The sequence below is a fragment of the Anser cygnoides genome, chromosome 2 (genome assembly GCF_040182565.1).
Source record: "Anser cygnoides isolate HZ-2024a breed goose chromosome 2, Taihu_goose_T2T_genome, whole genome shotgun sequence".
Classification (NCBI taxonomy): Eukaryota; Metazoa; Chordata; class Aves; order Anseriformes; family Anatidae; genus Anser; species Anser cygnoides.
In genome coordinates, this window is record NC_089874.1 from 83,015,919 (window position 1) to 83,038,151 (window position 22,233).

General features: G+C 42.7%; 1 protein-coding gene across 1 annotated transcript; it reads left to right on the forward strand.

The window, feature by feature from the left end:
* The first annotated feature begins 2,980 nt into the window (after positions 1 to 2,980).
* Positions 2,981 to 14,522, forward strand: LOC106048978 (serpin B11-like). Its single transcript, XM_013201111.3, has 8 exons — positions 2,981 to 3,189; positions 7,932 to 8,117; positions 9,163 to 9,279; positions 9,641 to 9,772; positions 10,510 to 10,627; positions 11,044 to 11,186; positions 12,935 to 13,105; positions 13,231 to 14,522. The coding sequence occupies exons 2-8, from the start codon at positions 7,950 to 7,952 to the stop codon at positions 13,630 to 13,632; spliced, it is 1,251 nt and encodes a 416-aa protein (XP_013056565.3). The 5' UTR covers positions 2,981 to 3,189; positions 7,932 to 7,949; the 3' UTR covers positions 13,633 to 14,522.
* Positions 14,523 to 22,233: the final 7,711 nt, after the last annotated feature.

A 22,233-nucleotide genomic window follows, 5' to 3' on the forward strand; every position in this document is an offset into this window, starting at 1 on the left:
TATGCAGTCTGTATGTAGGTAAGGTGGACTACTTGCCTGCCATCTGTACAGTTTGTCTGTATTTGGACACTGACTTGTGGTCTAGTAGTTCCAGGTATCCAGCAGGCTGTATCCCACTTATTGCTACTATTGCGAGACTGATGAAAACCTCTGGCAGATCTCCCCATCCCTCTTTTTCTGCCTGGATTAGATTTCCCGAAGGAGAAAAGCCCAGATATCACTCTCAGCTTTTCCAGATTCCAAAAATATTCCAGTGCAGGAGCCAGTCTTCATTCAATGCAGCTCGTACTCTGTTTAACAGCTGATCAGATCGCTTACTGCATCCACACACATTTACGTAAGCACATCTTCTCAGAGAGCTCCTTGTCGATGCCTTTGCCAGGAAGGGCTATCCCATGAAAGCACGCAGGAGCGCTGCCTCAAGGTGTGGCCTATCTTTCTTCAGCTCCTGACTAATGCCAAGGTATCCCAGCCTATGCAAGGCAAGCAGATATTTCAGATAAGAAGCTATGTTAGCCCACAGAAGGCAAACCCATTTATTGGTTGTGAAAAGCTCTGGTTCATTTTCCACTTCTGCTTCTTCTCTCTACATTTTGCCATATTTCTTATTTCCTACTAGCAGCCCCAAATGGGCCTAGACTAATGTTTAATCATGCTTTGTTAATACTATATAATATGCTAATGCCTAGTAAATGAGTTCAGATAAGATGTTAGGCTTGCACCACAGTGTAGTCTTAAGGAGCCAAGCATAGATGGTGACCAGACCAGCTACGGCACAAACTAAGGCCAAATAGCCCATGGTGGGCCAGAAAGTGCAGTTGCAGGTAGAGTTGCGATGATCTGTGTTCATGAGCCCCTGAAGCCTCATGCTTTTAGTGTACTGGACCCTGTATAGCCAAAAAGGAGAGCTACACAGTAATCCTTGTTCTATTTAGAAATTGCACTCAAGTGTGCCAGTCCTGTTTCCTAGACCCTTCCCTTCCTATGGAAATTTAGAAGTCCCAACGCAAAACCTATTTATCTTGCCGCATGTGAGGGAGAGGTATCAGAAGGGCTTCTGCTGATGTGAGAAATGCCATTACGGAGTGTTGTTCAGTTCTGCCCATTCTGGCCTCTGGGCCATGGGCAAGAACTTGCATGGGAGGACATGGGAAAACGTGTGTGGGAGCTTGTGTATAGAAATGCTTACGTGCTGGAAGGCGTTGGCTACAATGGAGAAAGTGAACATAAGAGAGGGCTTGCTCAGACTGCCAAGTTACTCCACCTCACCTTTCAACACAGCATTGCTATCCAATGATGGGTGGCTGGCCTGATGGAAAAAAGCAAGCCACGGCTGGCTTTTGCAGGCAGTTGCAAACTGCAGTGTTATGTGTCTAGTCACCTCACCACTTGCTCAGCTGTACAGTCATTACTCGCTTCCTGCCCCCAGCGTTTTGTAAAAGAGAGCCGATACGTTTTAATGTGTTGTGGTAGCAGGAACTTTTTATGGAGAAGGGCAGTGGGTTTTGGAACTTGAAAAATGCTGCATACAAACAATTAGCCTCACTGGAAAAGCCATGCAGTTTCGAACTCCTAAGGGCTTAGAAAAGACAGAATTTGCAGCTATGGTGACATGTCCTGAGGCAAAGGGGTTAAGCGGATGGCAAGGGAGTTCTGAGGGAATACACAGAGTAAATAAAAGCAACAAGTGGAGGAACAGTGTTATTAAAAGAGGGACGGAGAAAGCACAGAGTCTGGAAGAAGGAAAGTAGTGAACGATACTCAAAAATAGTTAGTCACTGGAAAATAGCTAGGACTCATAAAGGCAGAAGAAGATAAGAGATGTGGAGAACAGAAGGGGTAAGCCAATATATGGAAAGAAATATAAATAAATTCGAAATAATAATTAAAAAAAAAAAGATAAAGAAAAGAGCAAGAAGATAAAAAAAAAAAGCCCTACAGAAACATGAAGGATGGAAAAGCAAATGAAGTGCATAGCAAATGGAATCAAAAAAAAAAAAAAGTGAGGAAAATGATACAAGAAAAAGAACGCCCATTTTATTACCATATTTCACATTATTTATGAATCCTTCTTTTCTGTTGGGCAGTGGAGCCTTGGCAGCTGGGCTGAGACCTTGGCAGAGAAACAGAGAGGAGCAAAGCTGGTGGGAGCTGGGCTGGAGGGAGAGTGGTCCAGCTTCAGCCCTGCACCTGGAAGGACAGTGTGGGAAGGGCAAGACAGGGCTGGGAGACCTTCCTTCTCTCTCCTTTCTCTCCTCACAACATCTGATCCCTCAAATATCTTATGAATCCAAATATAATTTTATGCTTGATAGGAAAAAAGTGAGAAAGCCAGAAAAATTTCAGTGTTGCAACGACACGTACAGCCCGAGAGGACTTCATTTTAACCCCTGAATCCTGCTGCCCTAACCCAGTGTTGCAGCAGAGCTCAGTGGTGCTGGTGAGGAGAGATCAAATACTTGTGCAGCTCCATGCTTCCCATCTCTTTGCTTGCATCTCACTGCATGCTGGGGACATAACCTGTGTGATCAGCCTCTCCTGGCCTCCTTTCATTCGTAGCTCCAAAGATTTAAAAGAATACCCCCTGGCTGGGGATTCCTGTTACAGTTCAAGGAAATACTTCTTCCCCTCTCTAATTAAAATCCTTCCAAACACATAAAGCTGGCTCTGTACCTGAGAGAGAGAAATGGCTGCAGGCAACATAAAGCTCACGTGTTTCCCATTCATGTGCTCTGTGTCTGCCAGTGAGCTTAGCTCCAAACACCGGTTCTCTGAATCCTGGCACGAACCCTGCACATCCCAGTGTCCAGCCCAGACCCCACCGCATTCACAGGGGACTGTATACAGCAGTACAGCCACGGATCTCTAGCTTTAATGCTCAGCGTGCCAGCTGAAGATGACTTGGCTCTGCAGTCAGGAGATGCTGCCCATTGATATCTCCTGCCAAACTCGTTGGGCAGCTTTGAGAGAAGTGCTGTTAGCATATTGCTAGATATAGGTTTCCTGGTCCTCTGCAGGAAACTGCATGATGACATTTGCATTAAATTACAACATGCTGCATTTATCAACAATTGGTTAGAGGCTGAACTTTCCCACAAGAGAGTGGGAGAAGTTTATAATACGATATTCACAGGGACGTGCTCCAGATCTCAGCTGTCGTGCTCTTCATTTAACCTCTTTGGCAAGAAGGTAAAAAAATATTTTTGCTTCAAAAATAACCTGTGATTTTTTTTTTCTTTGGCAGATCCAAAGCAGCCTAAAGGTTGGTAAAGTAAGCATAATGTTTACAGATGGGACAACGAAGGAGATACTTTTACAGGTTAGAGGCAGCAAAAAGACAGTGCTAAAATTCAGGTGACTTAAGAGCTATCACAAAGGGAGGTGGTCTTCAGTGGGAGGTAGCTGGGAATTCACGAACACATTCCCAAAGGTATGAATCTAGAGCTGCCTGCCTAAATTTGACAGACTTTTGAATATAAAATTTCCCCAGGGCCTCTCTGCCTGGTCGGAGAGCTGTAATTGCCATGGGACCGATCAGCTAAGTGGTTTATACCAGAAGCAGGTGCTTTTCTGCCTGGGTCTCCAGAAGGGCTGAGGAGCAGGCTGCTTCGGAGCACCCCTACCCGCTCTGGTAGGAATGGGCTTCCGAGAAAGTGATGGCACTGATGACCTGAGCAACCTCACCTGCAAATTAAGAGGAACAGATGAATTTTCCCTCTTTGCTCAGGTTTCCATGGCACGAGAAAAAGCCTTGAAATGTTCACTAGACAAGAGAGGGCATGCAAGTCTTTGGCTGGGTGCTTGGGTGTTTCCTCTGTACCCTGGTCCCTGCTGACAGGATTGTTTATGTTCTTAAACAATGGCTATATAAAATAGGGAGGGTGGAGTATTTGTGTGTTTTGGTAGTGGGGATGCTAGTCTCCACGATCAACATATTCGCTCCTGGCTTTGGCGGTGGTGTTTAAAAGCAAGCTGAGCAGCCTATGCAACTGCACACAGGCATAGCAAACAGCTTGCCACTGTACGGCCCATAACAGGCCAACGTACATCCACGGCTGCTTATGCAGGAATAATTGGCCTAGAAAGAAGTAAAAAAGATACATCCCGGAGGTACAGATGTAAAATAATAGGAGCAGCCAGAAAAAAGCCCTTTCAGGTATAAAAGCAGCAGTGTTATGGGCTAAGATGTTTGGAAAATGGACGTGGTAACATTTCCCTTGAAAAGTTATTTTTTGCTGAAATGTGTTGCTTTATAATTTAAAGCATGTTACTTTGGTAATGTTTTGTGTTGCGTGGGGATGATTAGAATTTCTGTATCATAGGAAATTTCATTTTTCTTATGTGTTGTTTGTCCCTTTAACCCCAAATGAGCAGAGATACACTTGGAAAAATTTTTGTATGAATGGTCATGAAAAATTAGAAAGTAACTTCTACCAATCATAGATTTTGCATGTGAGGAGTCTGTATTCTCTCTCATGTTCTCCTTTTCTAGGATAGACACGTCATTTCTGCGACTTCTCTCTCTTCCTTTGCTTACGAGAAATAAATGTGCATTAAAGCACCTTCATGGGAGGCAAAGTAAATAAGCACGCAATGGGAATTGCATGCAGCACCAGGGAAAACAGGTTCCCTCTTTCTTTACCTTGTATTAAATACAGAATTACCTTAAAAAAAACAGGCTACCACTCTTCTAGCATCCACACCTTATTTACTGCCTCCTCCTGTTGGCTGCATAATATAATCTAATACACCTATAATTATGACAGTTTTGAGCACAGCTTTTTATTCTTTGAGGATTTTTCTTTTCTTGATTTCATCTACCCTTAGCTTAAAACAAACTCTAAAGAGAGAACAGAGTGTGAATAGCTGTAGAAAAGGAGTGTTCTCCGTTTCGGAGCCATGGAAGAAGTTTCATCACTTTTACATACACCCTTCTGGTGTATGGTTGTTTCTTTGGACAGAGGCTCTTTTCCTGGGTAGCTTCTTGTGACGTATAACAGCGCCAGCAATTTCCATCTGCTGGACTATGTTAACGCTAATGAGCCATCATGCAAAGCATCTCCCTTCATCAGCTGTAAAGCAGCAGCCCTGCTTGCTGTCTCTGCACTATTGCTATTGTTCTGTGCAAACACTTTTTGCAGAATGGCAGCTATGATTTTCCCGGAACGCTTCTTTTGATCTTACATTTTCTCTCCTTCCTACTCCAAGAGCTTCTCAGGGTAACATTTCCATCAGCGGTCCAACACCTAGGTGTTCTCCAAACTCCACTGTCCTCGTGGCAGCTCCAAAGCTCTCACTGACTGAATGATTACATAGACTATGTGCATGGCTTAATGATGTAAAATTGCACCCTCCCCAAATTTACATTAGGAAAGTTCTCTAGTAAGAAAGCACCTCCTCCAGCCCACACCCCACCTCCCTCCACTGTTGTGTTGGCTTTCCGGGGCAGCCCTGCAAGTAGTTCACAGCTCAAAGCTGTGCAGTTGGCTGTAACGTTTGTACCTGAACATCACTCTCAAGACAGTCTGCTGCTCTTTCTAAACGAACAGACAGACACCTCTGTGTGCCAGATGCTTGCTTTTAAAACCTGTTTCCAGCTCCTAGGCTCTCCCTCTGTGCTTGGCAGCCAGTGTTCTCCCTGCGGGGTGGGGTGGAGGTGCCTCCCTCCTGCTGAGGAAGTTCATTAACTCTTGTTGTCTTCTTGACTCCTCCTGAGGTCTGGACACACCTACAGTATGCATCGTGACCTACATTCACAGTAAACATTTTCACAGGTCCATTTTAGATCTTTCACCGGCTCTGAAGGTGGAGCAATGCAAACTTAAACACCAAAGAAATGCTGAGTTTTGTTTTCAGAAGGTTACAGGTAATAGTTAATGAAGGTGAAAGAAAAGAGAGATTATTGCTGCAATGCCTTTTTCTTGTGGTAAGATGACTATGCTGTTAAAAGGAAAATGAAAACAGCGTTTCATCCAAGGCAACAAACAGCAGAGCTAGTGTTCTACAACAGCTGTTTTCAGACTTAATGAGATATAACTCATCCGTAATTTGCTTGTTCAGAGTATCTGTTTAGTGTTTCTCCTCTCTTTTGCCCATTCATATTAGGTCTCCATACAAAACACCTCTGGACTTCAGGGTAAACCCAATGGCTCGGTATGAAACGTGTGAACTTTTTATTTCAACATCACAGGTTCCTTCCACAGAGCACCAGTCAGAAACATGGAGAAGCGTTTATTATCGCTGTGCTTTTCAAGCTAGGTAAAAGAAAGAAACATCTGCATTTGCCACACGTGGCACCTTCACATATTCAGCAACTTGACTTCTCGGCTCTTCCAAGCCACCGCAGCAATCCGTCTGAGGCTAAGCCTGTTTTCTTAGGGGCTGAGTTCATTCCCATTGTCTGGCACTTGCTGCGAGCTAAGATGGTTTGCGCAGACAATTGCTGCAACTCAGCTGAGCCACAGCAACTTGTTACACCCCGGGTAACTCCTCCTGGTGCCTGAGCCCCGGCTTCTCATGCAAAGTCTGTGTCTGGCTCATGACTGAGGGAGAGTCAGCGTGCGGTCTGCATCCTTGGCACAGGACTGAGAAGGAGCGCCTGCTGTGCCATGGCTTCCTGCGGGCGGTGGGCACAACCAGCTGGCTGCGCGCTCACCCACCTTTGCAGCTGAGAGGAGCTCTGGCAGCTTGCTGTGCACCCAGCCCCAGCTTGTCCCAAAGCAGGCTGAAAGCTAAAGCCAGCCAGACCTGCGTTGTGGGAGGCACGAGGGCCTTCTCTCCATACTCTGGCTGGGTATTTTCCCCTAAATAACGTATCTTTCTGGAACACAGGCCACAACTACTTATCTCTATGTCTGCAAACAAGCATGAGTATATGCTTTGCTTTTCATATTTTTCTGGTGTGCTGTCCAGAAGATCACTTGCTGGACTCTAAAACTGATGTTTTTTTTTTTGTTGTTTGTTTGTTTTTTTTTTGTATAATATTTTGAGAAAAGCTTGTGTGCTCCAACTGGTATCCACACAACAGCTTTACGGTTCTTTCCCTAAAGGACTAGTAAGGGCTTTCTAAAACCCCGTTTTTTTCAGATAGCTTCCTGCTTGCAAGGACCAAGCTGGAACTTGGTCCCAAATTGTTCTTAACAGAGTGGATTTAATATAAATGAGGTATGGGAAAGGTATCAGACAGTTGTATTTCTAGTACAAGAGAGAAGCGTGGCACAGATCTTGTCATGTAATTGAACAGGAACTCACAGACTGTTTTTTGGGGCTGCTGAGCTCTTGCTGTGTTTGGAAAGTTCCGTCACTTATCCTTCTGAATCTGTGGTTCCTGGCAAATTCATGGGGACAGAAAAAGTGTATTGCAAACTGTTCATGTTTCCATATGTAGTATCGTCTCCATAGCTGCTAAGGACCCCTCTTCATATATGAAAACTTTTACTCCACAGCAATTTTATTTTTATAAATCTGTTGTTTGAATCTGTCATACCGCAGCTCAGGTAACAAGACATGGTTATATGCCTGGATAATTTCTGTCACCTTAATCTGTCACTAATCATTTGTTGTTACAAGAGGAAAGAGTTGATAGAACTGTATACATCAAACCAGTCTGTCGAGGGAAAATCCACAGCTGACTGATTTCAATACCACAACCTCTCTCTTACGGACGAAATAAGATGCACCATGGGTTAAGAGAGAAAAACAGTCCTTTCTAACTGTGGGTCCCTTTCCCAGACCCTGCTGTGTCCATGTGAGCATAGACTGGCAGATGTGTGCAAAGACTGTTGTTTCAGAATGTATCAAACTTCTGTTATTCGGCAATCAGCTATGGGATGGTCCTAGGGCAGACAGATGCTTTGCAGTGTGATCTAGCTAAGCAACAAGTGCATTACATTTCTCCTTTTTTTTTTTTTTTTTTTTTTTTTTGTTCCCAGTCAGCTGCTGGCTTCACAATGAGCTCCATTTCCAGACCAATTACTGAGTTTTGCCTTGATCTCTATGATAAATTCAACAAAACAGCAGAAGGCCAAAACATCCTCTTCTCTCCAACAAGCATCTCTATCGCCCTTGCCCTGATCCATCTAGGGACAAGAAACAACACTGCTGCTCAGATAGAAAAAGTAAGTACCAATGAAACGCTCTGAGATGCTTCCGCATAGCTTGCTGTTCCCTTCATGGAAATGCTGGGCATTTTCCTAAGCACAACGTGCGCTTAGGAAACAAGCATGAACACAGGCTCAGGTGCTGTCTTCAGAGCCGTGCTTGGAGTGCCACGATCCCTGCCATCTGCCCGTATGAGTTGCTGCATGCTCCTGTGCAAATTCAGGGATGTGGGGCAAGAGCTGAACGCAGGGAGTTGGTACACCACAGCAGGGCACTCTGGTCTTTCCCCAGCCTGCTGCCAGAATGTCAACCTTGGTTTCAAAATTTCGGGCAGGTGCTTTCTCTTGTGGTTGCTCTGAGATCCCTGGAAGTGTGGGTGCAGGCAGGCAGGCACAGTCTGACCGCTGGGTCACCTGCGGCCAAGGGAGACGTGTCCTTCTTATGAGGTTCCCAGAAACTTCTGCTTAAATGTATAGGGAATCAATGGAGATCCAGTATTCCCCATAAAAAAAAAAACAAACAAAGCCAACCAACCAACCAACCAAACAAAAAAACTTTAGACTTTGTACGCTGCAACATTATTATTATGGAGAAGTATCTGGAAATTTTTCAGTGAGATATTTGCACAGTAGAAACAAGGACCAGTTTCCATCAAGAGCACTATGGTTTTGATACATTTCCTAAGCTGATGAAAAGATTATAAATGATTGTAATAGGCCAGTTTTGTGTGGAAAGCAAACCATCTTTGTCTCTCTGCCTGAGGCAACTTTTCATTTTGAAATTTTAGGTAACCGTAGCAATAAAAATGCAAACCACACACAAACATTTTGAGGTGGAGGACAGTAGCATTTTGGGGACTAAATTTGTTGGTTCACTAACAGAAATGTGAATTTGAACATGAATAAATGGACAATTTCAAGTCTGTCTTTTCAGCCTGACTGAAGCTGAGAAAATATCTTTCATAAAACACCATTTATCCATGACAGCACAGCGAATCTTTCAAACAAGGAAAATGCATTTATCCCAGCTACAATTGCCTTAATTTGGCCTCTTCAATTTTAGGTGCTCCACTTCAGCAATGCTGCGGGAAGAACGGGCCTTGGATCTGAGCTTGAGAGTGCAGCCCCAGAAAACAAGCCAGAACGAAGCCAGGAAAGACGGTCTTCCCTGTCCTCCCAGGTAAGTCCTGGGATGCGTAGCACAGGAGCCTTTTCTTCACTTCATGGTAACTAGATATAAAGCACCACAGACTTCCACTGGAGGGAGTCAAGATCACATGCAGAAAGTCTGATCTGCTCGGAAACGCCTGACACAAGACGTTACCTTCTTGCGGGCCAGGCCTTCTATGAAGTCAATACCAAAGCCTCCAGACAAAGGAGGATCAGGCTTCAAAATTTAGATTAGCTGAGTATAGATTAGCTGGATTTAAAAATCTATATAACAGTAATTAGCCGTATAATATAACCTAACTAGGATGCAAATTAACAACCAAAGCTATATTGAGGAATCTTTACAATTACTGTGTTTGAAATATTCCTAGTGTAACACAGATGGGAATCTTAACCACGAAGCATTCCATGCACTGCTTCTACAACTACAAAACCTTGGCAAAAGCTACGTGTTAAGCCTGGCCAGCAATCTCTTTATACAAGAAGAATTTGAACTGAAGCAGGTAAGTTACCTACATCCCATGACTGCTGTGGCCTGACTGCCAGCTTCCCTGTAACCATAAGCCTCACTGTTGCTCCCTCATGCGTATTTTTGAGCACCTGATGTTCTTTTGGAGCTGTGCCTCTTAAGGCTGTTGGCGAAGGAAGAGACAAGAGCGTCAGCTTGCAAGGCTTCTGTTTAAAAAAATAAAATAAAAAAATCAGCCTGTGGATATCAATGGCTGTAGAGCAAAAAAATAGAGCAGGAGGCTTTTCACTTTTGACATATGTCTACCCTTGGCCAGAGGTATGACTATGGCCAAAAACGGCCTATTCAAGCTATCTGCAAGCTGCTTATGGGATATCTTGCTCTTTATATCTTTGCTTTGCTGTTTTTTGTTGTTGTTGTTTTCTGCTGAATGATTTGGATATTGAGCATCAAACAACACATCTTGCACTTTCTCTATTTATTTATTTGTTTATTTTTTTCTGGACCTCAGGTATGCAGTTTTCCATGGGAAGAGTTCTCGTGGCTTTCTTTTTATCTATTTGCATTTTTTTTGCCTATGCATTAGAATAATTATCTCTTCTTCAAAGATTTTCTGAATAAACTTTTGATAATTGATGTTTCCAAAGTAAAATTTTGTTGTATGGAGTCAACAAGACTGGCACCATTTCTAAAATAGTTCTGAATCATTGATTTGTTCGGAAATGGAAAAAATGATGAACAGATTTGACTAACTTTTATTTTGTTTTACAGAAATATCTAATGTGCAGTAAGAAACTGTATGGAGCAGAGCTGCAAACAGTGGACTTTAAAAGGGATCTTGAAGCAGCCATACTAAAAATTAATGCTTGGGTTGAAAATAAGACACAAGGTAAAACAAAGCAAAACCAAAAGCTGTGCTATCAACGTCTGTGCAGAGTCAAAACTCTGCAGCTGAGCTTAGTGCAAAGGGAAAGATACACTCATGTAAACAGAAATAAGTGATTAATGGTGCTGTCTTCTTTCCAATGGAAGGGTGCCACCTGGCACGTTTATATTGTTACTGATGGCCCAGAGTTGGGTAGGACAGTGGTCCCATGCCCCTTCCTGCTCCAAACAGGCCACTGCCAGGTAATGTTGCTGAGGAATTTACCATTTGTTTGCCTATGTTGTCCCAGTCCTTTAAACAAACAAAGAGTTGGATTTCTAAGGTTCTCCAAAGCTAACTTCACAGACAAGTAATTAAATCTCAATCCAGAGTCTTAATAACAACTAACAAATACTTGTGTTTTCCAAAATTTCCTTTAGGTAAAATCAAGGAACTCTTTGTTTCTGGAATGATTGATACGGATGCACTTCTGGTGCTGGTGAATGTAATCTACTTCAAAGCATCCTGGGAACACAAGTTTGAGGGAAAAAATACAGTTCAGAGAGATTTTAAACTGAATCAGGTACATCTGCCTCCTGTAAATCTCAACATTATTTACCCTAGACACTGTGAGCATTGTAGTAAGCATAGCTGAGAAGCATGATGTCCAGGGGGTTCGGCTGTGCTGTGAGGAAGGTGTGAGTGTGCTGAGAACTTAACCTGCCTCTCCTGTTGGGCATAGATAGCAGGAGGGCTTTTCACAGGAAAACATGATCTTTACTGAAAAAAACGTGCAAGCCTCAGAAATTGCAACAACTCAGGGTTTTGCTTCAACAACTGGCAAAACACAAGTGTAAGCCCTGATCAGCACTTCTGAACCAAGTAGTCATTACATGGATGAAGGCCAGTTCTAAAATCCCATTTCATACTGGCTCCAAGTGGTCATCCTGGCTTTAACAAGGATTGGCCATCCTGGTTCAATACATTTTAACATGAGCTATGCATTTGATAGGTTAAAACAAACAAACAAGCCAAACAAACTAGGCCAGATATTAAGAAGCTACAAATATGCAGACTAAATTTAAAAATATGAAAAATTCTCATAGGGTATTTTGATTTATTTACAGTATTTGCAATGTTTAAAAGTTTATTTTCAATATATTTTAATTTTTAGTCCCCTTTTCCATTTTTTAGTCCCTTATGTATATCAACAAAGCATTTGCTGTTTAACTCAGGTATTGTCAATATGATTGCCAAGCAAATTCCTTAACAAGCACATTCTTCCAAGTATTGTTCAATTTGTCTAACAGATGTCTTCAAAAACGACATTCAGCTCTTTTCCTTTCATTTAATTGTTTTAAATTCTTTCCATATGTTTCACTAATATTCTATTAGTTGTCATCCCCAACAAAAACAAACAAAAAAAGACAAAACCAAACAAACCCACAAAGAACACAGATTTAGTTCTGATCTTAGGTTGAAGAGCTTTGTGTGGGTAAAAGTCTCTTTCATGTGTTTCTTATTTATCAAAACAAAAGGCCAGGAAAGCATATACTGCTAGTTATAGTGTTGCATTGCATTGTTAAGAGGACAGTAAGAAACTGTAATATCGGTGACTTATATTTGTCACATATTTTGATATATTTAAGATGTGGCTTTGAATACAGAAATTGAAAATGGCCTATGGCTGAGAACATCTGAAGCACTGCTGCAGTCAGAGAAACTATGAGATAGAGAGAAACTCTATATATTTTTCTTCATAGGCTAATCAATATTAACAGGATTTTTTTTCTGAAAATGTCATCTACTAATATGCTTCTTTCACTGCTTTAGAAGCTAGGTAAGAAGTTAGCTAACACTAAAATGAAACCTGTGCCTTTATACACCTTTTGAACAACTCCATCACACACACATACACACACACACATATACAAAAAAAAAACCACTATGATTCTGCTCTTAACCTTTTACATCCTGCCTAAACAAGCTACCTGATAAATGCCAGCCTGATTCTTGTAGTGCTATTTCTTCTTTATCCTATTCCAAACTAAGACTTGCAAATGCAGTCAGCATCAGCTTGTTTGGCTGCACAGTAACAGTATTAAGCTACTTCACTAGCTGATCAATTGCAGGATTTTTTTTTTCCCTGTTTCTTTTTTTTCCCTCAGGAAAATTACCCCTTTATATATTCATGTCAAAGCTGATGTTTTGTGCGCCACTGTAGATGCAAGAAAATAAAGAAAAATGTTTTGCCTAACAACAATTACTGCTGCAAACCCAGACTTAAGTTTAAAGTTTTATTTTAAATATAATTAATTTTCTTTTAAATAGAATGCGAGCAAGCCTGTGCAGATGATGTATCAGAAAGGTACGTTTAAATTAGGTTATATCGAGGAGCTGGGAACTCAGGTGCTTGAACTGCCTTACGCTCAGAAGTCACTGAGCATGATCATCCTGCTGCCAGGAGACATGGCTGATGGATCTGCTGGTGGGCTGGAACAGGTAAGGCTGGGGACTGTGGCTAAACTGGCCTGAAAGTTGGTTGTCTGGATTAAAGCTGGGCAAAAATCTAAACTTTTCAAAGCTGCTTACCTACTCTAAACTCTTTTAATTTCCTCATGTTCTAGATTGAAAGCACAATGACCTATGAAAATTTAATGCTGTGGTCTTCTTCAGAGCATATGTTTGAGACAACAGTGGAGGTGTACCTCCCCCGTTTCAAGCTTGAAGGCACCTTTAACCTCAATGAGGTATTAAAAGCGATGGGAATGACTGACATCTTCTCTGAAAAAGCTGATCTTTCTGCGTTGTCACCTGTGAAATCTCTGGTGCTGTCAAATGTTGTCCATAAGACGTATGTGGAAGTCAATGAGGAAGGCACCGTAGCAGCTGCCGCTACAGGAGCAGTCATTGTGAGGAGGTCTCTTCCCCTCACAGAGGTGTTTATGGCTGACCACCCTTTCTTATTCTTTATTAGGCACAATCCCACCAATACTATTCTTTTCTTTGGTAAACTCTGCTCACCTTAAAATCAGGGCCATTTTCTAACATTGCAAGAAACACCCGGATGAAAATCAGAAATACTGTTTTTCCCCCATGTGTTCTTAATCTTATGACAGCTAGCTTGTATTTCAAAGTAATTACTGCAGCCAGTTTATCTTAGAACTGTCAAGTGGATGCTCTACTGCTACTCTTAATGAATGGCAAATATTGATCTGAATCCAGAGTAAGAGTAAATTTTCCCTTAACCTCACTGCATATCAAGAACAATTTGTTTCCTCGAAGTCGCGTATGCTCCTGTATATGTTAGAGTTCTCCAGCACAGCCATGTGGTGTAGTACAGCACTTGCCTGGCAAAGGTGGAATTGGTATGCTGCTCCCTGAGAATTGTTTGTAACGATTATCAGTAACTGCCATTAAAAACAGAGTAGCTTTGCTCTATATTTTTTGATTCCTGGCCTGGTGGGTCCTGGCAAGCAGAGAGGTGCTTTGGAGATGCTTTTTCCTATCTACACACTTTTTCATTATTTACACTGTGGTGAATCCTTTGCACAGGGGAGATCTCACCTTGATAACTACCTTTCCGCAACAGTTACAAACAAGTAAGAGATACTTATTTACAGCAAATATACGTATTTACTGATAACTGTACCACTTTCTCTCCTGTGATGTATGCTGGATCTATCTTTGTGCTATTCTGTGCTATATAAAAATGATATGCTAGAAGCAGCTTTGGCTTCATTTATTTATTTAGATATAAGCCTGCATCTAAAGTGCCATCTTACCAATTAGAATGATGGTATGTGACACGTACACCTTTCACAAGCCCTGGATTTATTTTGTGTGCATTTCTATTAGGATCATTGTTTTTTTATAACAGTAGAAATACTCTGGGAAAAGACAGGATTATGCCCTTATGGATATCTCTAGAAGGGAGATGATTACAACAGTAATTGTGTATGCAGGAAGGCAAGACTTGGTTCCTCTTTTTACAGGACTTTTTTTCTGCACTTTTTTGAAAAACAAAACAAAACAGAACACACCCTTACAGAATTGCAACATGGTTGAAGTTGCAAATGTCCTCTGGAGGTCATCTTGTCCAACCTTCCTGCTCATGCAGGGACACCTAGAGCAGGCTGCTGGGGTCCATGTCCAGAGGGCTTTTGAAAATCTCTGAGCACAGAGACTCCACAACCCCTCTGGACAACATCTCCTAAGTTCCCCATGTTCTCAAATGACACCAAAGAGCATAGTGTCTACCGGAACGAGGTATGAAAACACACATTTCTGAAGAGGGTTAATTATTTACATGGTAAAAAAGACTGCATTCTATTTGGGGAAATATCAAGTGATTTCAGTCCCCCAAAATAGGTTACAAACGGTCTAAAGCACCTCCCTGAAGTTACTGATGTGGAAAGCTGTAGCCTGGAACTGTCAAGAAATTTGTTTTCTTCCTTGTATGCTGCTGTCCGGTGAATTTTAATGATCTGAGATCAGATCATTAGATCATCAGATCATTAGACAAAGAGCAATATATCTCTCCTATATCTGATATAATGATCATCAGATCATTAGATCAAAGAGCAATATAAATCCAAGAAATCACAGTTAAACTTAACCTGGAAAAAATTTTAGTTTGTGGGACAACTACAGAAAAACAGAATTTGCTGATGACTGATAGGGAGACGTAACTGTTAATTTGCTCATTTAAGATGAGTAACATCTTCCTCAGAAAATTTCTATATGAGGTTTAACAAATTACCATTTGCAATTTGCTTTATGACCCATAAAAAGGAAAGTATACATTAGCCATTAGTCATATAATTGAGTGTAAAGCACTCTAAAGTTCTGCATTCACGATTACCACAGTTTACTACCATGAATTACCTGGGGCTCTTTGGACAAAAATGTCTAGGAAATAGAGGTGAGTGATGCTTGAGTAAGAACAGGCCAATAATAGAGTCAAATAAACAAGCTGTCCTTACTGTATAATCTGAAGGTGTGGTGCAATGTAAGCAGCGGTTCTCCAGGCTGCCTTCATGTTTCCATTCTGGAGGCTGACGGCACAGATTGCCTACTAAGCTGTTTTTATTACCTAAAGTTGTCATCACATACTATTTACATACCCTGAGGAAGTTCTGAGCACCACAGCCTCAAACATCAACGATGTTTCTGAAAAGGCAGGGGCAGGGATTCCCGTGATGAAGTGTCAAATGCCACAGGGAGAAAAAAAAGTCCCTTTATTGCAATCTTTTCTCAGAAAAGAGCACAGCCTCAAGCCCCCAGCATAACCTTTTTCAGCATCCTTGATTTTCAAGAAATGAAGCTGAAGTTTCCAATGACCCTGTATGTGGGCAGAGGGAATGGGTCTGTGCTCGCTGCTGTTTGAGAACGCAGGAGCTTAGTTATAAAAGTGAAAGAAATATGGAGGGACTTTGCAATAAGATTCCTTTTAGTACCGACTAAGCTGGCCCATTTCTGGGGCAAGCAGTGGGGTGAACCTGTCACAGCTGAGGGCCTGCAGCTGGGCTGTTTCTGCTACCTGCCGTAGCAGACATTTTACTGCTGCCACAATCTCATGAATTGGGAAAGGAAGGCTAATTCCATGAAGAAAGAAGAATTTTATAGCCTTTTGGCAGTTTAAAGCCATCTGTTTGGGATGACAAAGTCCCTCTACACTGCTGTGTGCCTGGCCTGGGCTGGCTGCTGCCAGGAGACCCTAGCCCTGAAGCCTGTCTGCAGCTGCAGGAATGGGCTCTGCGCTGGGCGAGGGACACAGAGCAGGATCCAGAGGGGCAGGCGTCCCCTTTGCGAATGGCTGGGCTCTGGCCTGTTTGCTGCCCTGCCCTGAGCCCCACGCTGCGGAGCAGCATGCCACCCCTCAGCCCCAGGCCTCCACAAAACCTCTTCACCAGGGGGCCCGTCCTTTCACACAGCGTCTGCAGCCAAATACACATTCATTTAAAAACATAGCCACAAAAGTCACATGGTGTGGGCCGAGGTGGCCAAAACTGTGGTTTGAGCAAAACAGAAGGGAAACCCCTGCCCTGGTGCCCCTGCTGCCCTAATCCTGTCTGGGGTGCTGGGACGGGGCCTGGCTGCCAGGCCCTGCCTGGCCCACCTGGGGAGGTCCTGGCCCCCACAGCACCCTGACCTCCTGTGATCACATTTCACAAATTCTTCTCATTAGATCAATGTTACTACTACCCCAAACAAATCCTTGCTTAGGCTGGCACCTGTAGCTTCTAAAGGCAAAGGGTGAGGGAATGGAAAGGAATGTCTTTTTGTCAAACAAGATCTCCAGGGCCATGGGTAGGTTTATCTTTCTTAAGGCAAAGCATCTCACTGCTGGGCAGACAGCAAAGCATTGTTTAAGAATTCTCCTAGGTATTTAAGTTAAGCTACTCCATTTTGCTTGAATATACATTAATCTCCCATAGTGATGTGTTTGCAATTTGACTGCATTTAGTTTTCTGTTTTCTGTATGCAAATGATTGTTTCTGCAAATCAAACACATTGCTTTGTAATGTGCATTTTGCATTGTTTATTTGTGGAAGTGAAGGTGTAAAATGTCCTACAAATGTGCGTTCTGCACAAGGTGCTATTCTGCTCCAGCTGTGCAGTCAGTCACACAGGAAAGGCATTGAGATAATCTTGACTTATATTTTCCATATTTATTAAAATTTTGTCTCTTAGTAAATCCTTGATTCTATTTTCTTGATAAAGTGCACTCATTTTCTATATGGTATTATAATTGCTTCTAACAGGTACTACATCATAGTATTCATAGTATTTTATGAAAACCAGATTCAGAAATCAGACTTCCTGACTGTAGTTTTCCATGTATATGTAATGGAGAATTAGTGAAGAACATGTTTAATATGCAGAATTATGGATGACTTCAGAAAGGAGAAGCTGAACACTCAAAATAAGAATGTGGCTGTCCTAAACAAAACATAGTCTGGCTTTAAGCATATATCTCCAAAAACCCATCTAAATGAAAATTTCTCTTTTATTATGCATGTGTAAGTATCCAAAATTTGTAGGCATTTTGTTTTCACCTTTTGTAAATTCTCTAGCAGCTGGCATTTTCCTTTGCTTGCTCTGAACTGCCTTGATGTGAGCAATGAGGTGCTTTTCCCATACTGAAATCCAGGAACAAAACGGACTGAAGCACAGGTTTCTGGAGAACATCTAGTAAATGAATTCAAAGCATGCCTATTCAAAGAAGGCTCCCTGAAAATGCCATTAGAGCAGACTTCATGTTTTTTAAGTGAAAGTGGTACATAACTTCTGCAGTGGAGAAATCATGTGGCTCAGGAGATGAAGGACCTATCTTCAGTGAAACCCATATCCTTGATGGAATTCAAGCCTGCATCTTCCAGAGGAATGCACCAAGCACTGTCAGGCACTAGGTTTTAGCATACACTCAGTGGAAAAAATACACAGAAATACACACCCTGCTTTTGAAGTTCTGCTCTAACTTGAATGAATGAAACTTAATGACACAAGTGGGAAATTCAAGGACTGATAACTTTACAGTTCAGCAACTAGGACATCTACTATATGAGTTCTGGTTTCCAGTCTCTGCTCCTAGGACTATTGTTGTAATCTAGTAATACTTTAACAGAAAAAAAGTATCCATATGGGTCAATATCCTAACAATAATGGAGTACTATTTTGCTCTATATCTTTCTGATAGCATGAATCTTGCCTTAACTTCTTAATAATGCTCACAATACTTCTATTGTGAGCTTCTTTAATACTCTTCAGAGGGTGCTGTGGTGCTGCTTTTCCAACCAAATCCTCAAGCATGAAATGATGTGTTCTTAATTCTGAGACAGCATGTCATGGCTTTTGTGTAAGAGCACTGTCATCTACACAGCTACCAGATTGTTTCAGATCACTCCCTCACTTGACTGATACAGTTTAGAGAGTCCAGCTTTTCCAAACATGTTCTATCTGTTTTAAACATGATGGGAAAGGTCCTACAGAAGGACCTCTTTTGCATATTCTCATGAATGTCTTCTTATCTTGAGCAACACCTTGCAAAGTAACTGTGCTGAGCACATGCCCTAGGTACACAGGATACAAAAGTATGTCAGTGCTTCTCCATCTCTTGCCACATGTCTTGTGCCTTGCTTTTCTAGTGTGTTGTATGTCATTCATGAACTAAAAGCACAGGGCAGGGTAATGCAGCACCACCACCAGGAACTTGTCCTACAAGTTTATTTATCTCATTCTGCCTTCTAAAAATAGTATCAGATGGAAAGTTGTGGGGCTTTTTGTGGGTGGTGTTTTCGTTTCGTTTTGTTTTGTTTTTTAGTATTGCTGAAAAACTTGTCAAGGAAAGCTCTTCCCCAAAGCACTAGTGTTTGAAATGTGCATGAACAGCCACACTCCTTCAAGACTGTAAAATGTTTGGCTTGGAGAAAGGTTGTTCTATGTCTGTCATGTCTCCTGCTGCCATTGCTACAGCCCTCATCCTACAGAGGGAGAAATTCTCTTAGTGAGTGACAGAAGGCTGACCACTGAGGGGAAAAGGTTCCTCAATCCAGAGTTTCATGATGGGGGAAAGTCCCCTCTTAGTACCATATCCCCCAGCTCCTGTTTTCTGAATACATCAATGTGATGATCATGTGATATCTATACTGGAAATTAGCTGCATTTTGCTCAATTAAGTCAGCTGCTGGTCCCCTGTGAGAAATACACTACTACGCCTGGAGCACTGCTGAGCACAGATGCCTGTTGGCCTAAAACAAACACAGCACTCAGACCACAATCAGCCTCCCGACACCTGGTGGAGGGAATATTGTAAAAAACACTTTTGCTGCTCCTGAAGCAGAACAGCCTCTGGGACTGAAAGCTAAGAGGAAGTGTTTTGGTAGTGTGGTGCTCGTTTCCTTGCTCATGAATGACAATGATTAGGAGGGATCCTGGAAGACATACCCAGGGGCCTTTGGTGTATCTCCTGTGCCTTCAGCCAGGAGCAACTCCTCCTTGATGCCTTTTTGGCTTGTTGTTTTGTGCAAGCCATCCAAGACGTTTAGATTTAGAGTTTAGTGATATGGTTTAGTGGAGGACTTGTTAGTGTTAGGTCAGAGGTTGGACTAGATGATCTTGGAGGTCTCTTCCAACCTAGATGATTCTGTGACTCTGTGAAAAGTGCAGCAACAATGACCATAGAGATCAATAAGAGCCTGATGAGCCCTGTATGCATTTCAAGCCCAAGGCAAAACCACATGTGCCTCAAGCTCCCCACACACTTCTGCTGAAAACTGTGGTGAAAATCTAGTGGCTAGGAGTCTAGATTCATAGCTGGAGTAGAGCAGCATATTTCCAGAGCTGAGCACCCCAGCTGCAAGTGCTCTGATTGCAGTGTCCATCTCTCTTTGGCGTCATGGGGAAAACCCATGTGCATCCTTGGAGGGGCCTGGAGCACTGGTCTGAATTTAAGAGCTGCTGCAGCACAGTGCTCTCACTGTCTTCAGGCAGAGAAGCTGCTGGATCACCGTTGGGAACGTTGCACCTCTCTGGGAAGGCTGGGGTTAAAGAAGAAAAGCATGCTGTACTTACAGTTCCATCATCTGCCACAGGAGGATCAGGGCTTCCTGGAGACAACGTTACCAGAAGCACACAAATCCTTCAGCGAGAGGGAGAAGTGCCCCTCTGAATGCTGTGAGTCACTATTATTTTCTGATATATATATACATGTATATATATATATATTACATGTATATATATATATTTCGGTTTCTCTCTTCCTGTTATTGTATGCTTCCTGCAGATACTTGGCACATCTTTGAGACGATTCAGCAGTGCACACTAAGGGGATGCAGCCACATCTATAGGGTGCGTCCTCCCTGGGAGGAGAAAAACATTTTCCTTCTCTCCCTACATGTTTCAGAGGGTGAATACCAGAAGATTCTGGATCATGCCTTCCACTTTGTTGTGGTACAGGAGAAGCCAGGCTCCTGGTACCTGCCTGTCAGCCCTTTATTTTCCCAGGCGCTCTTGCTCCTCAGAAAAACCTGGGCAGGGAGCCTGACTACGTGGTGGTGTTTTCCACTTAGTATGAGACAGGACACCACACTCCATCAGCAAAGAAACAGCCAGAGCCAGTTCTTCCCAGGAGAAGGTAGCTCTCTCAGCTCTCACTCTCCTCGGGGTAGGGTCAGGGCTGGAAGGAGACCTGGGACAGGAGCAAAGCGTGTCATAGTGATGCACAGGTGCAGGCTGTGGGACTTGTTCTCACAGGGACAACTTCCATGTTTTGTGCGTGCAGAAATTCCAGGCTGTAGGAAGCCAAATTCTCTGCTTGAGTGAATAACTTCATCCATCAGCAGAAAGGAATTTGGTAATTTCTTTCCCTTAAAAGGCAAAAGGAGATAAATGGCAAGGCAGCAATCTTAGAATTGCCAGGCAGCTTATGAAATTGCCACCTCAACCTTGGGAGGCAGAAGAAGGCCTTTCCACATTATTGTTTGGCTGAGACTTGAAAGTGCAATTTGCTGGCTTCTCTGTTGCTTCTTTTTATACATCCTTCTTCATGTTTTATGCAATAATCAAAGGGAAGAAGGTTTTACACAATCGACTTCAAAGAAGTACAGTGTCTGAAGGCTGAGTAATGCTACTAAACTATGTAGTAGTCCTCAAAGAAAAAGAAGGTGTTGCCTACACAGCCATATGACCAGAGTGTCCAGCCTTTAGAAGATAAATTAAGGGCATGTATCTGGGTGTAGAGCAGACCAGGATAGGTCAGGGTACACCTAGAAGGGTGATTTGTCCAGAGGTGGATGTTGGGGCCAGGGGTGGTTTGCACTTTGCTCTGAAGTGCTAAGTGTGGTCTGAAGCCTGCTTCTGGAAGCATGTGGGTGCTTGAGGTGCCTGGGAGAGGCGCCCTATTTCCAGCATGGTGGGTTTGGACCATGCAAAGGTTGTGAGATGAATTCCATGGCTGTGCTATTGCAGGCCTCGGCCATGCCACGGTGAGCATGCTCAGTGCAGCCAATGCCAAGTTCTGCCTGGACTTTTTCAAAGACCTGATCAAAGTAAAAAGAAATGAGAATATCTTCTCCCCACTGAACATCTCAGCTGCCCTGAGCATAGTCCAGCTGGGTGCTGGAGGCAACACAGCAAAAGAGATGGAGAAGGTAGGTTCCTTGCCCTTCTTTCAGGAGTTGTTAGTGGAGGCTTCCATGTAGAAATGAAAAAGGGGCTGGAGCCTTATTTCTATGGTAGATATCTCCAGACCATATTCTTCACGCAGAGTGAAGCAAAAGAGGCAGGTGGCAGCTGTGGGTCTCAAAGCTCTCCTTTCCACACACACTTGTGTGAGCTGCAGCACCCGTGAAGTTCCTGTGCAGCCTTGATGCCTTCTCTGTGTGTTCTTTTATCTGATTACATAGATTTACACTGCATTTACATTGCAGGTGCTTCATCTTCATCAGGTGCTAGGCACAGCCAGTCCAAGAACCAAGAACTACACTGGAAATGTGAGATAATATCTGAAGCATAGACTAGACTAGACTAGACTAGTTCAGTTGGAAGGGACCTTCAAATATCATCAAGTCCACCTGCCTGACCAGGACAGAGTTAACCAAAAGTTAAAAAAGATATTCATGAGGGCA

Excerpts from the sequence above, each read along its gene's own strand:
- LOC106048978 (XM_013201111.3), top strand. The coding sequence starts at position 7,950 with ATGAGCTCCATTTCCAGACCAATTACTGAGTTTTGCCTTGATCTCTAT. Across the intron at positions 8,118-9,162 it reads CTGCTGCTCAGATAGAAAAA|GTGCTCCACTTCAGCAATGC; the intron begins GTAAGTACCAAT and ends CTTCAATTTTAG. Across the intron at positions 10,628-11,043 it reads GGTTGAAAATAAGACACAAG|GTAAAATCAAGGAACTCTTT; the intron begins GTAAAACAAAGC and ends AATTTCCTTTAG.